The 21,604-nt window shown below is 48.7% G+C and overlaps 1 protein-coding gene across 2 annotated transcripts; it reads left to right on the top strand.

Moving 5' to 3' along the window:
* The first annotated feature begins 812 nt into the window (after positions 1-812).
* Positions 813-19,982, top strand: ATP1B4 (ATPase Na+/K+ transporting family member beta 4). Of its 2 annotated transcripts, none has more exons than XM_019421842.2 (8): positions 813-990; positions 5,696-5,957; positions 10,649-10,777; positions 11,042-11,146; positions 15,006-15,202; positions 15,940-15,996; positions 18,617-18,712; positions 19,481-19,982. In XM_019421842.2, exons 1-8 carry the CDS (start codon positions 928-930, stop codon positions 19,640-19,642), a joined length of 1,071 nt encoding a protein of 356 aa, XP_019277387.1. In that variant the 5' UTR covers positions 813-927; the 3' UTR covers positions 19,643-19,982. The 2 variants fall into 2 exon arrangements, with proteins under 2 accessions (XP_019277387.1, XP_019277386.1); XM_019421841.2 differs by having other exon boundaries at positions 5,696-5,969.
* The last annotated feature ends 1,622 nt before the right edge of the window (positions 19,983-21,604 follow it).

The following is a 21,604-nucleotide window of genomic DNA, read 5'->3' as shown; positions in this document are numbered from 1 at the left end:
CGGGGTGGACCGAACAGACCAAAACTGCTATACAATGTTTTCGGCTCTTTCTACTAATTTTCCTTTTGTTGGATCTCACATTGGCTTCAGGAGTTATATATGTCTGGGAAACTGACACTGCAAAGTTCTGGCTTGTTCCCTGCCCTGATGCTAAGGGATAAATATAGATCTCAACCACTACAGAAATGTGCCCAGGATTCCAAGGGGTGTGTGCGTGAGGGGCAGTGACTGTTCAGGCTATTCTGACGTGTGGGCTACAGAAAAGCTTCTTTATGTCCAAGACCCTCTTTGCGGAGGGGAGGGGCAAAGCAGGAGCCTGGCCCCTAAAATCAGAACACATAACCCACATTTCAAGGGGCTCATGGGTCGACACAAATAAGGAATATTGTAGGTGGCTCGGTGTGTGTTGGGGGGGTGGGCAGAGCAAAGAGAATCTCTCCTGGATCCTTTTGCATGAGATCAGGCTTATGAAAAAAGAAAGTTATTCTTGGCCATGTCCCCTCACCCCCAACTCCCACCCACGCCCCACCCCCTGCACACACTGATACTCGGCTCTCAATTGAGAAGAGCAAGACTTAAGCTTTCCATTGGGCCCGTAGTATCTTGGGCGCTGGAGGAGAGCAGAGGGCGGGTAGAGGCATGAGGTGAGGGGGATGGGGAGTCACTCATCCTCGTGACCCAGAATATCCCCCCCTCCCTGTGATGATGAGCTTGCTTTTCCAGAAGGGCTTTCCTTTGATTCAGGGAATGGGCCAACCAATGAGAAAGGGGCATGTTAGATTATTTTGGGGAAGGGCTCGTGCCAGGAGGGTGCACTTTTACTAGGCGACAAGTGTCCCCAGCAACCAGTGTCTCCTGTACCAGCAGAAGCTCGGGAACTCTCACCCCCTTGCCTGCCTCTGCCGCGTCTTTGCCCACTGACCAGCCATGAGAAGGCAGCTCCGGTCCAGAAGGGCTCCGGCCTCTCCTTACGGTTATCGCTACAGACTTGTGAGTCCCGGGGAGCAGACTATTTTGCTGTCCCTTGTTAGTGGGGTTGTTGTGGTGTGCATAGATCTTGGCTTATGGCTGCTTCTCCTCGGCATGGGCAGGAACAGTGAGGTTTATGGAAGCCTATAGTTTCAAGATCGAGCAGCGACTCCTGGCACCCCACTGAACCCTACATTGCTGCATTGAAGGAGGAAGCCCCTCTTCCTGGGGAACAAAGATAAGGGAGGGGAAAGATGCCAGAGAAGAAGCGGCCTTCTAACATTGGGGGAAGGGGGGAGTCTAGAATTTAAACAGACCTTTTGGAGCCTGAGAATAGAGATTTCATTCCCATAGCAGGAAATTCAGCCAAGGGAGAGGGAAGGGGAAAGAGGAAACCACAGACCCAGCTGTCTTGGTCCCTTTGGGTGGGAGCTTCTCAGGAACCCGGCTGCTCTTTTCCTAGAGCAGAAATTCCAAACTAGCGCTAAAATCACAGAATCGTTGCTAGAAGCTGGGAGTAATCTCAGACATCATCTCTCCAGAAGCCCTCGGTGTAGAAAGGAGGCTGCCGGGGCTCAGAGCGCACGAGTGACTCACAAGTTAGCAGGAGAGCCACAGTGAGAATGCAAGTTTCCCCACTTCTAATCTTGTGCTCTCTCTGTTATACGTGCAGTGTGCAACTCCCTAGCCCCCTGATCCTCCGCCACCCGCCGCCACCCTATGTGCCACCCCACCCTGCCCAACACACACACACACACACACACACACGCCCATGCACAGGCACACGCACACATGTGCACACACACCTCGCTCTAGTTGCCATTTATCTCCAGGGTGCATTACAGAGTTCTTTGAACCCAGAGTTTCTTTGAATTTACTTTGCTCTAAATCGTTATATATGCCCCATGCAGTACTTTTTTGGGGGTGGGGGGGTGTAGTCTGAAATCTCCCCTAGAGAGGGCTGTGATCCGAGCCCCAGGAGGAAACAAAGCTTAATCCATTTTTCTTTGGAAATGGCCACTTGTATAACCAGGGATTTAAGTAAAGACTGTCAACAGCCAGCAGAGGAAAACACGAATCCTTCTAACCCCATATCACCCTACAGAGGGCTTCCCTCAGCTTTTCAGCCATACGGTGTAGAAGCTTTCTTTTCACATTTCCAAAGTCCCTCCCAGCTTTCAGAGTGGTCACGATCCGCAGGGCACATATAACTATTCCTTCCCTGGCTTCTTTTCTGTGTAATGTTGCTAAAATGTTGTGTATAATTTCAATTCTTTGTCAAGTGCACCAGAAGATCTTGCTCTTTGTAAGAAAGACTTGATTTTTTCAATCTTTTTTTTTTTTTAGTAGGATTCGAATTTTATTTTTTTTTAACACGAAATGTATTGTCAAATCGGTTTCCATACGACGCCCGGTGCTCGTCCCAACTTTCAAATGCGTCGGGGGAATCTCGCTCTTTATGGGGAGTACTCGATCAAATTTGAAAACAAACTCTTTGACGCCGTGAATAACCGGATGCTAATTTCCCTTTTAAAATTAACCAACCATTCAAACGTTTACGGGGTGTTACTCAATGCAGGGCACAAATTTATCCTTTGGGTCATACTGTTTGTTTATGTGTTTATATGTTTATATATTTAGAGTGCTCAAAATGGAGCCACCCTCTGCCCTTCAGATCTTCCCTTTTAGGGCAACAGGATGGCCACAGCACACACCCACTACTATCTTCCAACACATTCGCACACACCATCACATGAGGGCAGCGCCACTTTAGGAGACCGGCAAAAACAGACCCTCCCATCACCGAAGGATTCCCCGCAGGATCCGGTTAAACAGTTGCACAAGAGGGTCTCTCTTGCACCATATGACGTTCTCCTGCACCTGGAAGCAGAGGGGAGGAAAAAAAAGATAGTCGAGGTTCCCGAAGCCCGGGCACTGTGAGAGCCGTGGGGGAAATTAGCTCTGAGAAGGTTAATTCTTCCCGGGAGGGTAAAGCTTTAATGACAAGCCATCTTTAATGGGATTATCACGAAAGCTCATATCTACAAATAAGATCAGGCTGAGGCCAAGGCCAGCTGCCTCCTCTGCGGAGCGGAGGTGGAGGGCGGGCACACAGGCGACGTGGCGAGAAAAAGGAAGTTGTGCAGGAAATATAAAGGCGATACAAATCCCTCCGCGATGCACTGTTACACTTCAAATTCCCCGAGGTTCCCAGACGCAGGAGATTCTTCGGGGGCCCTGATGACCACCCACCACAGCGCCCAGTCCTGCTGAGGTTAGGGCGACAGGCTCTGTGGGAGCAAATTCCCCCGGGGTCCAGCCTCAGAAGTTTGAAGTCAGGCGGTTATCCCCGGCACTTGTTCAGTACCTGCTGGTCACCTAGCTGTGGGCTCCGCACTGTGGAGGGCCGTCCAGGAGTTACAAAATACTGACTCCGGGGGCCCCTGGGTGGCTCAGACGGTTAAGCGTCCGACTTCGGCTCAGGTCATGATCTCGGGGTCGGTGAGTTCGAGCCCCGCGTCGGGCTCTGTGCTGAGCGCTCAGAGCCTGGAGCCTGCTTCGGATTCTGTGTGCCTCTCCCTCTGCCCCTCCCCCCCTCAAAAATAAGTAAACATTGAAAAAATTAAAAATTAAAAAAAAAAAAGAAATACTGACTCTGCCCCCTGGGTGCTCAGAATGTAGTTTGAGAAGCTAGATGTGTACCTGTGTACCTGTGTTCACGCACAAGTGAAAGAGATTTACGAACATTTAATTCATCCATTCAACACAGAGTCCACGTTAGAGTCAGAAATCCTCGATTATAAGCACCTGCAATCTCTTGGGAACACAGAACCTAACACGTTGTGCTCCAGAAATCTGTTAACCACCTCTAGGCACTTGTCTTCGGTGCGACAGAGGAGAAACGTCATCGTCCAGGGTAGCAAGACCGAGGTTCTGAGATTGTCAACTCTATCACACACTTGCTGTGTGCCTTTACCTACATCCAGTCCCCTCTCTGGGCCTCCGATGGACAAGGGGATCTTCAAGGTCCCTGTCAATTCTGATACGGTGTGTGATATGAAGCTGTCCATTTATACAAATTAGAGAGCAATTCAAGAGTGCTTATAATCAGGAGCTAGACAGCGCCGGGCAGACTGAGTACCGAGCCTTGTCATTCTGTGTCACTTTTACTGATTCTGAACAACCCGATTTTCCAAGTATCGCCCCCGCCCCCCCCCCCCCAACTAATGGCAGCATTTTTAGCTGAGTGTCCTCTAAATGGCCTTTGAGGAATCAGGCAGGGAGGGGGAGGCACGGAGCCCCTGGCCTCTATCATTTGACGCATCCAACCCCAACAGGTGCACAGGCCCGGCCACTCTTCAGATTTGGACAGCAAGAGAGAAGGGAGGGTGGCCTCATTTTCTGCGGCCGCAGTGAGCCTTCGCAGAGCCACAAAGAGCAAAGAAAGATCCGCCTCTCCCGCCTATGGCTGGGAGGCATTTGAAATACCGTTGGTGACGTCTGGGTTTCTCTTCTTTTGTTTAATTTTCTTAGAACCACTCAGAGAAGATTACGGTTTCAGATCTCCATGGCTACAGTCAATCAACAAATATGTGCTGAGCGCTCACTACGTGCCTAGATTTTTGCCGAGGGTTATGGGGTGCGGGGTGGGGGTGGGGGGTGGGGACTAAGGAACTATCTGTTGAAGTTCCGGCCCTCAGGTGGTCTGTTCAACCAGCTTAAGGCAGGAAGAGGTTCCAGCTCAGGGGACAGAGAAGTGACCAATAAACCCCTATGTTCTTCTGCTGGGAAGGGAGTCTAAGTTTTGAGGACGGGCACAGCAGCTGGCCTCTCCTCCTGCTGTCTGTCCCAGGCTACTTTTCGCACAGCTTGGGCTGGTAAGGTTGAGCACCCGCAAGGGTGCAGGACCGACGGTGGAGCTGGCTTAGACTCAGAATTTGCCATCATGGACTCAAGTGCCTAAACTGACTCCATCCTCGGGGCGCCCGGCTGACTCAGGGAGAGCACGCGACTCTTGAGCTCGGGGTTGTGAGTTCGAGCCCCACGTCGGGTGCAGAGATCACTTAAAAATAAAAATCTTAAAAAAAAAAAAGTAAATAAAATAACTCCACCCTCCAGTGTCGAACTCAGCTCTACCCTGAAAAGCCAGACAAAGTGAAGCGGGAGGCCGAGGCCCCAGGACAGAGTAGTGACATAAGCAGTCCTAGGGGAAGAGCCAAAAGGCACGAAGGCAAGAATAAAACTTACACCTCTGCGGAAAGAATATTGGGTCAAAAGTGGGTCAGAGAAGGAATATTTCCTCCCAATGAACAGAGAAAGAAAACGTGCCTCTTGTAACAACGGGTACGTGAATGGGGAAGTGGAAATTCGAAGCATCTCCAAATCTCGAGTCACTTTCCATTTATTTTTTTTTCCATTTTTGAAACATTTTTAAACATTTTTTAAGCTTATTTATTTATTTTAAGAGACAGGGTGAGCAGAGGAGGGGCAGAGAGAGAAAGAGGAGAGCGAGAATCCCAAGCAGGCTCCGCACTGCCAGGGCAGAACCCAGCGCAGGGCTCAAACTCACGAACCGTGAGATCATGACCTGAGCGGATATCCAGAGTCAGACACTTAACTGACTGAGCCACCCAGGCGCCCTGTTTTCCATTTCTTTTTGGCTGGCGGGATGTGCCGCTGGAAGTTTTTTTGTCAAAAAGGGGATTGTGTTTTGTCACCATTCCAGGACGATCAGGATGAAGTAAACCAGAACTACTTGGCAGATGAAGAGGAAGAAGCGGAAGAAGAGGCTCGGGTGATGGTGGTACCCGATTTGGAGGAGGAGGAGGAGGAAGAAGGACAGGAGGAGGAAGAGGAGGAGATAGAAGAGGAAAAGGAGGAGGAAGAGGGTCAGGGTCCGCCAACAGGCAATGCCTGGTGGCAGAAATTGCAGACCGTAAGCGAATACCTGTGGGATCCGGAGAAAAGGATGTCTCTGGCCCGAACAGGTCAGAGTTGGAGTAAGTCCCAGTTGTCCCCATGCCCCAGTCGGGTGTCCTTTGCTTTTGGCTTGGTGTCCAGGACTCCTTTACCATACGTTGGATGGGCTTGTCTGCAAACTTCTCTTAGATTTCGTGTAAAGGGCTCAGTGCCTAGGGACATGCCTGGATGTGGGCAGATGCCATGGGAAGAAACTCCGACCGAGTAGGTAAACACACTGGCTTGTGGAGCTGAAATCCGCTGGGCTCAACCTCATTCGCGATGCAGAGACAGGATGAGTTGAAAAGGCACAGATTTTTTTTTTTTAAGGAAGTCCCAGCCCTGTCACTCTCTATCTGTGTGGCCTTGGGCTCATCATTTACCCTCTCTGAGCCTCCGTTTCCTCACCTGCCAAATGAAGGAAATGATCCCTACCTTGTCTCTCTCACCCGGTCGGCCTGAGGCTCCGATGAGATGTTAAAAATGGAAAGTTGAAAGTGCAGTTGACTGTTGAACAGCACACGTCTGACCTGCACGGGTCCACACAGGGTTGCTTTTGGTTTTGTTTCTGTGTTTTCCGAGAAGTACAGGCTGGCGCTGTAAACGTTAAGAGTTTCTTTCCTCTAGCTTACCTTATTGGAAGAAGACGGTATATAACACAGGTAACGTACAAAATAGGTGTTAACGGACTACTGACGGTGTTAGTAAGGCGTCTGGTCAACATGAGGCTCTTAGCACTAAAGGGTTTGAGGCCAGTCAAAAGCCAGACACAGATTTTCGACTGCACCGGCCTGCCGCCCCTGAGCCCCACATTGTACAACCGTACGGCACAGGGGACCGTTTCTAGGATACAAGCCCCAAGTCCCTGCCGACTTGAGCAAGGGTTTACAGGATCTCATCATTTCGCTCAGTGACGTCAGAGAAGGAAAGCCGGGGAGCCTGCCCTGGGCGCCAGCCTGTGGGTGCCTCGTGCTCCCACGGCGTGTGCACAGAGAAATCGGGTTTAAAGGGAGCGTTTCCAGCCATTAAGGCTGAGCCCCCGTCACGCTTCATCAACGGCGGAATTGCATTTCTTAGCTTTTCGTCTTTGTGCCACACGCCGCCACCGCTTGTACCTCACAGCTTCCCCAGACTCCTTTCCCAGGGCCTTGCTCACCTCTTGGTCTACGAATGCAAGAGCCTTCTCCTCAGGAGGTTTAGCCTGGGATAAAATTCACACTTGCCACAGTCTCTGCATGGCCCAGAAAAAGAGCGGCCGCTGGTTTGGAACTCAGTTAACCCACAGGAGAAGGGCAAAATAGAGGACTCTGTGGATGAAATAAGAGTCCCCTAGCGCCCAGGGTCTAGGTTGCTAAAGTTGATGGTCACGCCTTCTAAAGGCCCCTCTGGCTGAGAATTCTCTCCCCTCCTAGGGGAGAGAGTCAAGGTGAACCGGCTAGCCCTCCTTCCTGGAATTAGGAATAGCAGGTGTGGCGCCGTGAGCAACACCCACCTCCCTCCACCCCTCCTCAGTTCCCAGCCCCACCCCTCCTCAGTTCCCAGCCCCACCCCTGCCCATCCCTCAAACTCTCAGCTGGAACAAATGTGCCATTCAAGGTGCATTCCGACATTCTGGAAGCTGTAGGCAAATGCTGGACGCTCGCTCCAAAGGGGGCACAGCTGTTTCTCCCTTGCCTAAAGAAGACTAGAGACACGGGCTGTGAAATGCAAGTGTGATTCTGGGAGAGAGAGCCATGCTTTGACCCCTAAACAGCCAGCCATTGGAACCTCACCAGAGAAGCTGATCCAAACTGCTCCTGTGGAGAATAACCCGTAGGCCAAGAAAGAGCGATGAGGGAGAAAGGTTCGAGTGCTCAGGGAAGATAATGGCGCTGGGGACTCTGCATGGCAGGCCATATCCAGGCCTCTGGACAGGAGGTCTGAGGAGAGCCCGGGAACTCAGGCTTCTGCTGTTGGGCTATGCCTGGGCCATGGGCAAATGGCGATGTTAATGCATAGACCACCAAGCGTATGCTTTGCTGTCCTCTTGCTTGAAAACTAGGTGTCCACTTGGGCATTTACTAACCCTATCCCAGCCTGGACATCAACATGACCAACATATTCACCCAGCCTATGATTACATTCTGGGCTTTTTCTTTGGTAGCTGGGTAGCCTCTATTTTTAGGAACTATATGTTATTTTATTGGATACTGACAAGAACCATATGAGGTAGTAATATTATTATCCCCATTTTACAGATGCAGAAACTGAGGCTTAGAGAGGGTAAGTAACTTATCTAAAGCCCCGCAGTCAATAAGTGGCAGCATTGGGATTCAAACCCAGGTCAGATGAACACGGGGGTGTAATTCTCTTGCCGGAACACCACACTGTCTTCGTGAACGGCAGTGATGAGCAAAGCCCTGATGGGTAGGGTCTCAGGACCTGATGGGATGTTTTGGTGGGGGGAGTAAAGAATCTGGATCACGGGTGCCTACTATATCCAAGATATCCAGGTCTGTACAGGCTTGGGGAAAGCATTCAGGAGAGAACCCTGGATTACCTAGAGGAGTGGTCCAAGTAAAACTTGGATGTCCAGAGCAGAAAAAGTTGGAGCGACCAATAGGCTCTGATGGGTATGGTGCTTGGTTTTCCTTGGTGGGGACGGGGGTGGGTGGGAAGCTGTGTTAGCTTAACCTATGGCAGACTTCAGGGCACCCATCCTGGGTGAGGCTCAGGGGACTCACTGCTAGTGCCATTCTCCTACCTACAGCTTCCTAGCCACACATTCTAGACAAAATGGAAGCCATACCTCCAAGGGAGCGTACCTGTATTCTATTGCTTTCCTTTCGTTCATGAAACTGAGTCTTCTAGTCCCCCAGGATGGCTCCAGCCATCGGCCCATCCCCAGGATGGGGATGGGGGTTGAGGAACGGAGGCAAAGACACAGGGCACATCCCATTAGGGCAGCCAAGGGGCAGTAGCCCAGGATCACACAGGTGCTACCGTGTCCTCTCCAGGGACTCCAGCTGAATCGATGCGCTCATGTTCCCGTTCTGCTTCAGTTCATCTTATAAAACATCAAGCTTCCATTTCCAGTTGGGTTACTAAGGATCTTTCTTCTCGTTTCCTCTCCACTCCCCCCTCTTTTTTTTTTTTTTTTTTTTTTTGGCTAATTTTATCTGGTTCATGGTTCAATTTAAAAATTATTATTCGGATTCAGTTTTGGGTACAGCAAAGTTACGTGGTTTGTTCCAGTTTCTGGTTCACGATTCAGTTCAAATCTGTAGTTCCGACATCGTGTCACTGCTGTGAGCGGAGCCAGATACCGTTGCCCGAGAGAGAGCCCCAAGGAGACTTGAAAAGAGTTTCTCAGCTGCAATCTCATGCTCGTTCACCTCGCTCGGGGCTGCCTCGAACGGGGGCAAACCTAATCCCGATGCCACCCACAGAGGAGGGGCTCACATAACCGTGCTTCTGGTCCGACGGCAAAAATAATATTAATAATGACAATGGTGAGGGCTGCCATTTAAAGAGCACTGGGTAGGGGCGCCTGGGTGGCTCAGTCACTTAAGCGTCCAACTTCGGCTCGGGTCATGATCTCACATTCGTGGGTTCGAGCCCCCACATCGGGCTCTGTGTTGACAGCGCAGAGTCGGGAGCCTGCTTCGGATTCTGTGTCCCCCCCTCTCTCTGCCCCTCCCCCCACCGCTCACGGTCCGTCTCTCTCTCAAAAATAAATAAACATTAAAAAAAATAAAGAGCACTGGGTATCTGCCAGGCTCTGCGCGCTGCTATTTACATGCATCTTTCAAGGCTAAGAAGTAGGTACTGTTACTGTCCTCGTTTTACAGATGAGGAAATTGAGACCCGGGAGGGTGAACGGCACGTCCAAGATGAAACAGCTAGGAAATGGTCAGGTCAGGATAGGATGTAAGGAAAAGCAGAATTGCCGGGATTGTTAGGCATGTAGATCAGTATATGAGGTTAAGTGCTAAACTTATTCCCATTTTACCTGTGAGGAGTCGGCGGTACGGAGAGGTTCTGTCACTTGGCCAGGCGCACAGGTATAGAGCGTCCAGGTAGCAAGAGTCAGTAAGTAAGTACGGCTTCTTCCTCCTTCCCTCCCCGTCCTTGTTCCTTTTGAAAAGTCGAGCCACTTAAATATTTGCTACAGATGAGTAAGATTTGAAATAAGTAGGGTGAAGCCTCACTTTGCCTTGATTAGAGACAAGTCCAGTGGAAATTAATCAAAAGTTTGAATTATAGGCTACGTGAAAAGAAATGCAGTTTTCATCACTTGCAAATACATATAATCACTGGAACCAAGCTGCTAGGACTCTTCAGGGCACCTGCTTTAATGAATAGCGAAGAATGATTTGTACTTAGGACATCAACCGTTGCCCAGAGGGCTCCCAAGCAATTTGCCCTCCGCGGTACATTCAACTCCGCTCCCCTGTGATCTTGCCATCGGTCATCATCTGCTCAGCAAGCCCTTCCATCGGAGATGCCGTAAAGGTACACTGCGATCAGATCTCCGACACAATTCTCACGAACTCCAAATTGGTGACATCTGAATAAGCCAAGGACATACTGAATCTGGGGAATTTGAAGAGACAAAAAACAACCAAAAAACAAAAATAAAATGCCAACGTGTTTGGGTTGGTTCTGGCTCGGGAGTTCGAGTGAGGAGGCGGGGTCTGTTGGCAAGCACTGATCACTCTCCTCTCTGATTGTTCTGCAGGCCTGATCTTAGTCATTTACTTCTTCTTCTATGCCTCCCTGGCTGCTGTGATTACCCTCTGCATGTACACGCTATTTCTGACCATCAGTCCTTACATGCCGACCTTCACCGAGAGGGTGAAGCCTCCTGGTGAGTGCCAAACGCCCTGTGCTGTCAGAACTTGCTGGACGGAAACCTGCCTCCGCAGCATGTTCAGCCTCAATTAACTTTGGCTCTTCCCGGTAATGACTTAGGGATTCAATCATTAAGAGTAAAAGTAAAATGGTATTTGGCAAATTACGGTCCTTTTTATTTTGATTGCCTGGGGGGGTGAAGGTTTCATGGGAATCAATACAAAAAAAAAAATTATCCCAAGAATGGGTTAATATATCTAAGACCTGTTTTCATTGCCAGGAGTGATGATCAGACCCTTCGCCCATAGCCTTAACTTCAACTTCAACGTTTCCGAACCTGACACCTGGCAGCATTATGTCATTAGCCTAAATGGCTTTCTCCAGGGTAAGTTCCTCTGAAGGGGGGAAATCTCTTTGGAAGGATGATGGGGGTGGGGATTCAAAATTCGCAATGCACCAGAAACCCCACTCTTATTAACCCCAGCCCATCCCGGTCTTTCTTTACCTTGCACCTCCCTCGGCAACTGTACATACAATCAAAACTGCTCTAGTTTGGGATGTATGTTGCCTTGAAAGCATATAAGCCAACTCTCCAGCATTCTGCTAAGTTCACTGGGGCAGAGAACTTGTTTTCTTTTCTTGAACATTCTAGGGCACCTACTTATGTCCTGGGCTCATCCAGATGAGTCCTGGGCTCAGTAATTGTGAAAGATAATTCGAGGTGGGGGTAGTGTTGAGAAAAGAAGGGTGTTTTCCAGAACGGGAAGATTCCTGCCCCCCTATACTTTCTCAAGGGAAGGGAATTCATTGCTTGGAGATGGGCCATCTTCAAGGAAGAGAGCAAGGGTCTTCATTTAATAGCATCCCAACAGGGAGTTAGAAGAAGAATCTCTCTGGGTGACAGTCACGCCAGCATTTTGATTGCAAGTGTTTTCAAGATGCCTATCTCTATAGCGTCATCAGATACACTTTCAGGGGCAAATGAGTGGCTTCTAGAGAAGCCCTTCCAAAGAGTGAAAACTGAGGTAGCAATTTGTTGAGGGTTCAACACAGAGCACACAGGCTCTAATTGACCAGCTATCAAAAAGGAGCCCCAGTGGGTTTACCTTGCTGCACCAATTATTTGTGGCAAAAAGCCAGTTGGATCGGTCTGGTTGTCCCTTCCTGGCCAAAGGGGGTACAGATAGGGAGTGGTAGAATGTGCACTGAATTAGGAGAAAAACAATCTCTTACGTGGTGGGAAGTGTTATGTAAATGCATAAATTTTGTCATTTAACCTTAATTCTGCATAGCAGAATCTACTGTCTCCAGTTTATGAATGGGGCAACTGAGGCTCAGAAAGGGGAAGTAACAGGGCGCCCGAGTAGCTCGGTTGGTTAAGCGTCCGACTTCGGCTCAGATCATGATCTCGAGGTCCGGTCTGTGAGTTCGAGCCTTGCATCGGGCTCTGTACTGACAGCTCAGAGTCTGGAGCCTTCTTTGGATTCTGTGTCTCCCTCTCTCTCTCTCTGCCCCTCCCCCACTCTCTCTCTCTTGCTCTCTCTCTCTCAAAAATAAATAAACATTAAACAAATTTTAAAAAAGAAAGAAAGAGGAAGTAACACGATAAAAAGTCTCCTGGCAGCTGAACCAGTGTTTAAACCCACATCCGTGGTTTTGGCCCCCTTGCTACTCAAAGTGCGATCCAAGACCCGCAGCATCGGCATCACCTGGGGGGTTGCTACAAAGCCGGCTCTGGGGCCCTGCCCCAGACCGGTTGGGTCAGGATCTGCACTTAAACAAGATCCACAGGTGATCTGTATGAACTTTAAAGATCGAGAAATACCGTTTTTCATAATTCTTTGCTGCTGCCATATGACCAGGAGTTAGAAACTCACTTTTGTATCTATCAGTCATGCTCAGTGTCATTTTTGGGTAAGTCTGAGTTTCAGATCCCTCACTTGTAAAATGAGGGGGGCTGGGTCCTCTCTGAGTCCATGTAGTTCCTTTTTGAGCTAAAAAAAAAAATGTTTTGGGCATCTTAGCCGGCGCAATATCTTCTTTTCTTTCAAAATACTTGTGAGATATTACAGGCGTGTTGCCAGAATCTCTGCTGAGGAAATCCCTCCGAGAAGCTAGTAGATGGAGAAATACCGATTCTGACCTGATGACAGAGGTGGAGAACAGTAGGGAAAGCACTGGGTTTTTAGTTCCTAAGTGTAGATAACATGCCCTACTTAAAAGGGACACATCTCTGAAATAGACATCCCAGAGTATCAATTTCATTCCCAGGAGGACTGGGATTTTGCAATAAGGGTCATGCCCATGTCACATTATTTTTAATGGAACTATCTCAAGAGAAACAATGAGCATGTGATTAGAGCTTCTATTTAGAAACTTATTATTTGCACATAGTTCTTGTTCTAAAAAAAAGATTAAAACAAAACCTTGAATTGAATGTAGCTTTGTCAAAGGCAAAATAAAGGCTTAACCATAATTGGAATAGATTTTAAATTCCCAGTTGCTCCTGAACAATATTAAACCCAAGTCACAACCTGTCTAGATGAAAACCCAGCAGGACATTTGGAGTTTTACCACTGGTAGATCACAGGTGCACAATTTCCTCTGAAAAATGAAGCTACTGGAGGGGCACCTTGGTGGCTCAGTCGGTTAGGCATCTGAATTCAGCTCAGATCATGATCTCACAGTTTGTGGGTTCGAGCCCCACATCAGGCTCCACAGTAGTAGTGTGAAGCCGACTTGGGATTCTCCCTCTCCCTCTCTCTCTGCCCCTTCCTCTGCTCGTACTTTCTCCCCCTCTCAAAAGTAAAAAAAAAAAACAAAAAAACTAAGATACTGGGAACATGAGTGCACAGAGGCTGGATCTAGCAGGACTAACTAGATTCCATCATTTAAAACAAAACTGGAAATGATGCAGTAATTTCCAAAGCTCAGTTCCATGGCATCTGGTGGGCCAAAGAGTGAGCTCACAGACAGCCCCTTTTAGCTCTCTCCCTGATGTGCATGCCTTGTGCACATGTTACGTTCCATCCAATGTAAAGGGACGTGAACTCTGAGTGCCTCGGGTCTACTGAGTGCCTCAGTAGACAAGATCTTACCCTCTCAGTGGAGGCGCTATGGTTGTTAGTTTCTGTCTTTCTTTTTTTCTTTTTTGCAAGTTATTAGAGAGAGAGAGAGAGCGCGTGCATATGCTAGGGGCAGAGAGAGAGAGAGACAGAATCCCAAGGAGGCCCCTCTGTCAGTGTAGAGCACCACAGGGGCTCTAACTCATGAACCGAGATCAAGAGTCCCATGCTGGGATGCCTGGGTGGCTCAATCGGTTAAGTGTCCAACTTTGGCTCAGGTCATGATCTCACAGTTCTTGAGTTCAAGCCCTACATGGGGCTCTGTGCTGACAGCTCGGAGCCTGGAGCCTGCTTCCGATTCTGTGCCTCCCTCTCTCTCTGCCCCTCCCCTGTTTGTGCTCTGTCTCTCTCTCAAAAATAAATGAACATTAAAAATTTTTTAAAAAGAAAAAGTCTGGTGCTTAACCGACTGAGCCACCCAGGCGCCCCTGGTTTCTGTCTTTCAACCTAAGCTTCTGTTTTGCAGTGCTAACTTCCCTCGGTAAGGGATGAGAAGCTGGTTTTATCTCCTCTTCTTCCTCCCTGTCTTCTTCTTCCTCTCCCTTCCTCCTGTCCCACAACACGCACGTCTCATTCTCTTGCATCAGGTGGCTCTCATGGACCTCAAAGGGAGATGTTTCCCAGACTGAACTTAAAGAGATTTAGTCCGAGAGTTTCACTCCTTTATATAAGCCATGCCACGACATGATTCAGTCCCTCTTCCAAGATCTGTCCACCGTGTACCTATTCCTCTTCCAGAAGTGGAAGAGGCCGCCCCCCACGCTTACAATTTGCTATAGCTGAAAAGAAATAAGGGAGAATAGAGAGAAGTTATAAGGTGACCAACACATGACCCAGAGGTAGACATTCCAAAGTTCCGAGGCAATGAGAAGCAATCAGATGATGGGCTAGCCCCATCAGATGGGGACTAGCCCCAGAGGCTTCCCGGAAAGATGTTACTGATGAAAGTCCCCGGGGAACGGAGGCCCGGTCACAGAGCCTGGGCCAGACTGACTGGCCTTTCAGAGGCTCACCAGCAAGCTGGAGAAAGGAAACTAGGGAGGAGGACTACTGAAAGCATGGCCTTCCCCTGTAGCACCCGTCTAACGTGACCCTTTGCCACCCACACACATGCTTTAGGTTACAATGACAGTCTTCAAGAGGAAATGAATGTGGATTGTCCCCCGGGGCAGTACTTTATCCAAGATGGCGACGAGGATGAAGACAAGAAGGCCTGCCAGTTTAAGCGCTCCTTCCTGAAGAACTGCTCGGGCTTGGAGGACCCTACTTTTGGCTACTCTACTGGACAGCCCTGCATCCTTCTAAAGATGAACCGGGTATATTGGCCCTTGATACTCCGGCGATGATAAGTTGGATGAGCTGGGTAGGAGGGCTCTGGCCACTCCGTTTCTCTCGGGCTCTGTCTTCATACACTGCAAGATCGGCCATTTTTACTGACAGCATCATTAATACAAACAACCAGATCAACCTATCAAGCAATAATAGCTTTTTCTCCCTGAACACTTCCTATTTCCACTCATCTCCCCCACCCCCAGCCTGCCCTTTGATGCCCTCTATCAGTAATGAGGTCCTAGGCTGTTTGGAACAGGGGACTGACATGACGTGGGGGGACAATTCTTATAGCATAAAAAATGCATTTTCCTCCTCTCCTGCCATGCCTTAGGTGGGGTAGAGCCTTACCCAGGCACATCCCTCTTAAAACCAGAAAGTTCTTTACATCTTCAGGATTATCTTGCTGCAGTTACCATCGTATGAACATCAGTCACAAACACCACTAGGGGAAAGCCAAGCTGTACAGTTCTGAAGATATTTTGCATTCTTTGCCCTCTGTAACATTCCTGAGAGGGCAACATAGATGAACTTTATGCCTAAGGAAGGGATGGCTTAAGGGCGGTTAAGAAAAGTCCCATTTTTTATTGTCAAATCTGTTTTCTTTTTTTGATTTTATATATATATATATATACATATATATATGTGTGTGTGTGTGTGTATATATATATATGTATGTATATATATGTATATATATAAACAACACTGGCTTTTCTTTTCATAGATTGTAGGCTTCCGTCCTGAACTTGGAGATCCTGTGAAGGTTTCCTGCAAAGTTCAGGTAAAGTGCCTTTTTTTTTTAAGTTTATTTATTCATTTTGGGAGAGAGAGCGCACAGGACAGGGGCAGAGAGAGAGGGAGACACAGAATCCCAAGCAGGCTCTGCACTGTCAGTGCAGAGCCCAATGCGGGGCTCGATCTCACAAACCGGGAGATCATGACCTGAACCAAAGTCAGATGCTTAACCATCTGAGCCACCCAGGTGCCCCTAAAATGCCTTTTTGAATAGGTACTGTTAGCACATCTATTTTATGCAAAAAGATGGCTCATCCCTTCCAAGGGCTTCCCCATGGATGATTGGCTATGGGTTAGGGAAAGGGTTAATCTTTTCATAACTACACCTCCCTTTAGTACCTTCAGGCCTCCGCACTGCCAGAAAGCGTTCAGGTCATGTGGGTGCGTGTGTGCCTGTGCTGATATATACCTGTGAAAGCCGAAGAAGAGCCTCAGCTAAGGCCCACAGCAGGGAACGACAGTGTGCCACGTCATTAATTGGGATTCTGTTTACGCTTTTGCTTTTACCTCTAATTACTTGTTTCTTTGAACTAAACCAACAGCTTTCATTAGAGTCATTAGTCCCTGCTTTTAAAACAGAATTTCACTTTTTGCAGCAATGACCAGTGGCACTGGGTGTTGCAATAACAAATGACTACAAGGGAAGTAGAAACAGAACTCCATTAATATGCTAATTAACTGTCCTTCGGGAGACCATTAACTCCTATCTCATCTGCGCCAATTAGCTCCTTTGTAGGAAAAAGCCCTAGATCTTGGGTTTGCTTCCCAGACCGGAAGCAGTAGCTCCCTCTGGTTTCGTAACATCGACTGCACCCCCCAGCCCTGGACAGTTGCAAGACCTGGTGTGTGAAGCTGGGTGATCCCATTCTCAGTACTAGAGATACAGCTCAAAGCTCCAGGCTGGACGGTGACAGATCAGAAAGCAGCAAAAGGCGGCATGTATTCAGCAAGCGTGTATCGATCACTTATTATATACCAGGTACTTTGCTAGGTGCTGGGGGTGCCAAGATAAATATGACTCTGTCTCCGAAGTCAGGGCAATTGCGTATTACAGCTGCTATGAAAGGTGGAGCGGGGACATTGAAGAGGGAAAGGTTCGTTCCACGTGGGAGATGGTGACACTGAAGATGAGGTTTTTGGGTTTTTTTTTTTTAAGTTTATTTATTTATTTATTTATTTTGAGAAAGCGCAAGCAGGGTAGGGGCAGAGAGAAAGGAAGAGAGAGAACCCCGAGCAGGCTCCGCGCTGGCAGCCCGGAGCTCGATGTGGGGCTTGAACTCACGAACCGCGAGATCATGACCTGAGCCAAAATCAAGAGTCGGACGCTTAACCGACCGAGCCACCCAGGCGCCCCAATGATGAGTTTTGAAAGGTCAGGCAGGGGTTTGCCGGGTGAACAAGGTAGGAAGGACATTCATTGTGTGCACAGGTACACGGGTATGTGTAAACACACACACGTGAGGTGCGACTACAAACTAGTGGGACCGATTCCACAGAGTATTCACACAAAAAAATGAATTTCATTGCTTTTTAGAGGAATGTGTAACTAAATCATAAAGAGCAACTCAGTCCTAAACTAGCGTATTAAGTGGATAGAATCCTGTTTACGGTTCCCTAGCGGAAGCCATTCATTTTTCAGCTTACACAGACTCTTGCTGAGAACTGTCCTTTCAAAAGACAACAAGCAATATTAAGTCTTTACACACTGTATGGTGATCAATATTGGTCGAAATCCACACCCACTTGTGGAAATCAAGCAGGATAAGGTAATTGCTAGAATGAATTAAGGCGTATCGTATGAACGATTACACTATATTGACAGAAGTAATCACATGCCCCCCGTGAGTGATTCGCTGCCGGTGATGCAGTGTCTGTCCCTCATCAGCCCCCAGCCCTCTGCTATTTAGGACAAGCCTAATGCATAGTCAGACAGGTCAGTTCCCTACCTGATATGCTATGATGATGGTAGAGTTGTTTATTTAATCATTTCCAGTTATGGGTCCCCTCTTGCTTATCGTCCTGACGTCACCTGCTGTGCTTAAGCAGAGAATATGGTCAGAGACATGAGTTTAGGTGGGCCAGACTCTAGGCTGTGTCCCTAGGAGTCAGGTGCCTGTGCACCTGGTGTGACATGCCATGAACCGAGCCCACGGTGTACGAGTCGTCGTGCAGCGGGATTATCTAGACATGGTCTAACTTACACCTGCCTCAAGGTCCAAGACCGGGTGCCAGGCCCAGTATGAGTTCTTTGGAGAGGGCCTGGTGTGTAGGCTCTTGTGCTGGAGCAGCCAGGGCAAGCCCTTTGGAGTCCTCCGTCTGGCTCCTCTAGGAGCCAGTGCAGAACCATACGGAGCACCTTGGGACTCCCCAGTCCAGACCTTCCATTCAGTAATCTTGGAACTGGAAACCAAGGCACAATCTCTTTCTGGAAACGCTCTGGGGGATAGGTCTGGGGTAAACTATGCCCCATTCTGCTTTCGTGGGTCTTCCTGGGACAGTTGGTTGTGGGTCACACAGTGATTTCACCTGGGGCGCAGGCCCCTTGAGCTCAGGCTCCAACTCACCGAGAGACCCGGCATCCGACATATACCTGCTTTTACTTACAGAGAGGTGATGAAAATGACATCCGATCCATCAATTACTACCCAGAGTCGGCTTCTTTTGACCTTCGCTACTACCCTTACTACGGCAAACTGACTCACGTAAGCCTGTATCCTTTTCAGTCTTTGCTGTCAGAAAGGGCTCAGAGACACAGGAAGGAAGGGCTGTTTGGTATCTACGGGAATTAGGAGGCAGCCTAATTAGGAATTAGGAATTAGGAGTCAGCGGCGTGAGTAGCTGCCGGCCAAGACCAGCAGCCCCCTCTACCAATTCCCAGTACAACCGCTGCTTTCCATATCTGAAGGAATCTCAGATAGGGTCTGGTCTGACTCCTTCAGTTTACAGATGGAGAAATTAGGGTTCAGAGAGGGACAGTGACTTGCCCGACACACACAGCTAATTAGTGACAGAGCCGGGAGCAGACAAATCACTGTCGTTGCACTCAGCTGTGCCCAAATAATCACACTTGCCTGTTCCGCCCAGTGGAAGCCCCAGGGCAGTCGTTGTGGGTCATACAGTGAGGCTTCATCTCTGGCGTAGAGGTTTGAAAGATACTAGTTCTGCTTTGACTCATGGTCTGATATCCAGGAAATCATATCACGCAGAGGCAGAATTCGTTTTCCCCAGAGGACAGTCAGACATCTGAGAGGGACTTACAAGAGAAATGTGTGATTTCCCCCACTGTCCCAGGGCAGAGCGGGCATGTCACTGGCTTTAGCCATCTGTGACTTGGTATCATGGGGTTTGCTCGGTTCCCTTTGCGAGGGGTTATCCCATCCCTCACTGACTATCTGATCCCTTCCATCCTGTGACCCACCCCCGCCCTGTCCCCTCCTCACACTGAGGATTCATTGTTCTTCCGCCTACAGGTTAACTACACCTCCCCACTGGTGGCCATGCACTTTACAGACGTGGTGAAGAACCAGGCGGTGCCCGTGCAGTGCCAACTGAAGGGCAAGGGCATCATAAATGATGTCATCAATGATCGTTTTGTGGGGAGGGTAATCTTTACTCTGAACATAGAAACCTAAGAACTTCAGGGGCCACTTCCGCTAGTTCTGTTTCTGTTCTATTTCATGGACCCCTGGTAGTTCCTGAATTCTTTTTCTTCAATCAGGACACAGCCAGACGGACACTTAAGACAGCAGATGATTTTTCCTTGCCTTTGACATATGTGTAAAATGACATTGTGGCATTGATTTTTTAAAGGTAGTCTCTCCTGATGACAAATAGATTCTATTAATTTCCTCCCCCCGCCCCCACTTAAACGAAAACCGTTCTTGCTGCTACAAGCCTCTCACCGTAGTGTAAACATAGTGTCTGATAAAATTCACAAGGGCCATGAAGGAGACTTTCTATGATGGTTTGAAATTCATCGTGTTTTGTAAGGTTCTGTTGTTTTGAGAGGTGAGATTCCTCCCAACCAGGCTGATAACTAACCTTTTTTTTTTTGTTTGTTTTTGTCTTAACCTGCCTGGCAAGTTCCTTCCCTGGGAATCGCCGATCAGACCAACCCAGAATACACCTAGGGCTACCGGGCCTAGAGAACTCTATACCCAAGGGTGCTTGAGGGACTGGCTGTCTCAAATGGGCAACTAAAACAAATACTGATTTGAAGACTAGGTTATCTTCAACTGGGACAGAAAGCAGTGCTAACTGGATATCGTTCTGAAATAGAAACGAAGACCTTTCCTATGACTTTTTTGGGAGGCGGGGTCCATAGCGTCTGGGGAGAATACCTACCATGTGGATGTGACCGGTATTTGATTCCTTGCTCTGTGGTGTCATCATCCAAAGGCCAACATTCTTGCATGCAGGTCTGCCTCGGCTTCAGGGAAAGGAAAAAACAAGGAAGATCTCCGCCAGCGAATTATTCTTGGGCTGTCTGCTTGACAGTACTATAATGTTCTTTGAGACCATCGGGGATGGGCGTGTTGACCCCCGGCTACAGCCCTGGGGATTCAAATCATGGTCTGCCAACTGATACGTGGCGAGACAGAGAGCTCCTGCCGGGTCACCCTAAATCCAAGGCCCGTTGCTAGCGTTCCATTTGGCTAGAAAACGACATGAGGCCGATGTTGACCCAGGTTGTGGATCGGCCAGGCTGCTTTGTCTTATGCTTTGGCCATGGGATCATTCCACTGCGTCTTAACACCTCCACCAGGGGGAGGGCTGGGACAAGGAGAAAAAGCGAGCATTTGAGAATGGCATAGGGTCTCAGGGTCCAAAGTAAGCTGAAATGCCATCTAGAAGCATCCGGAGTCTGAATGTCCTCTATACTGTTTATGCTCTCCCAAAACAGGGAACTGGCAGTCTGGTAGTGAAGACATACAAACAGAGAAGTGACTAGGAACTCGTGTGACGAGTTATAAAACCAGTATGTGGAAATGCTATGGGAACATGAGGAAAAGTAACTAACTTGAGCTGAGAAAGTAGCAGAGGGAATGTCACCTGCAAAGTCACGATCACGAAAGACCACGGTGTGTTTGGGTAACTGGGGGCAGTTCGTGTGGCTGGAGTGTAAGGGGCTCAGAGGAATGACCAGGAGTGGCAGGGGATTAGACTAGAGAGAGATACCGGCACTGAAAGAGGGCTGGGGTTTAATCCAGTAAGTGAAAAGGAGTCATTAAAGTCTTTTAAGCAGGGAAGCTCTGTGATCATATTCGCACTTCAGAAAGAGCACTTTGGCAGCCACGATAGGAAGGGTGGGTCGGAGAGGGCAAGCCTGGGGAATGGGCCGTGAGGGAGAAGGAAGAGTCGAGAATGACTCCACGGTTTTGAGCGTGGCTGGAACGGCGTGATGGTGATGTTGTTGATCAAGACTGGGAACACAAGAGAGAAGCGAGATTGGAGAGCAAGATGTGGTCCATTTTGGACATTTAAAGCTCATGATTCCTATTGGTCGGACACTGATCACAAGCCGTAATCACAAGCGGGGTGGGGGAGAAGGAAATCTGAGAACAAAAGCAACATGTGCCTAAGTGAACTCTCTT

The sequence above is a fragment of the Panthera pardus genome, unplaced genomic scaffold (genome assembly GCF_024362965.1).
Source record: "Panthera pardus isolate Hobbes unplaced genomic scaffold, ASM2436296v1 HiC_scaffold_27, whole genome shotgun sequence".
Taxonomy (NCBI): domain Eukaryota; kingdom Metazoa; phylum Chordata; class Mammalia; order Carnivora; family Felidae; genus Panthera; species Panthera pardus.
This window is presented reverse-complemented; position numbering and strand designations above follow the sequence as displayed.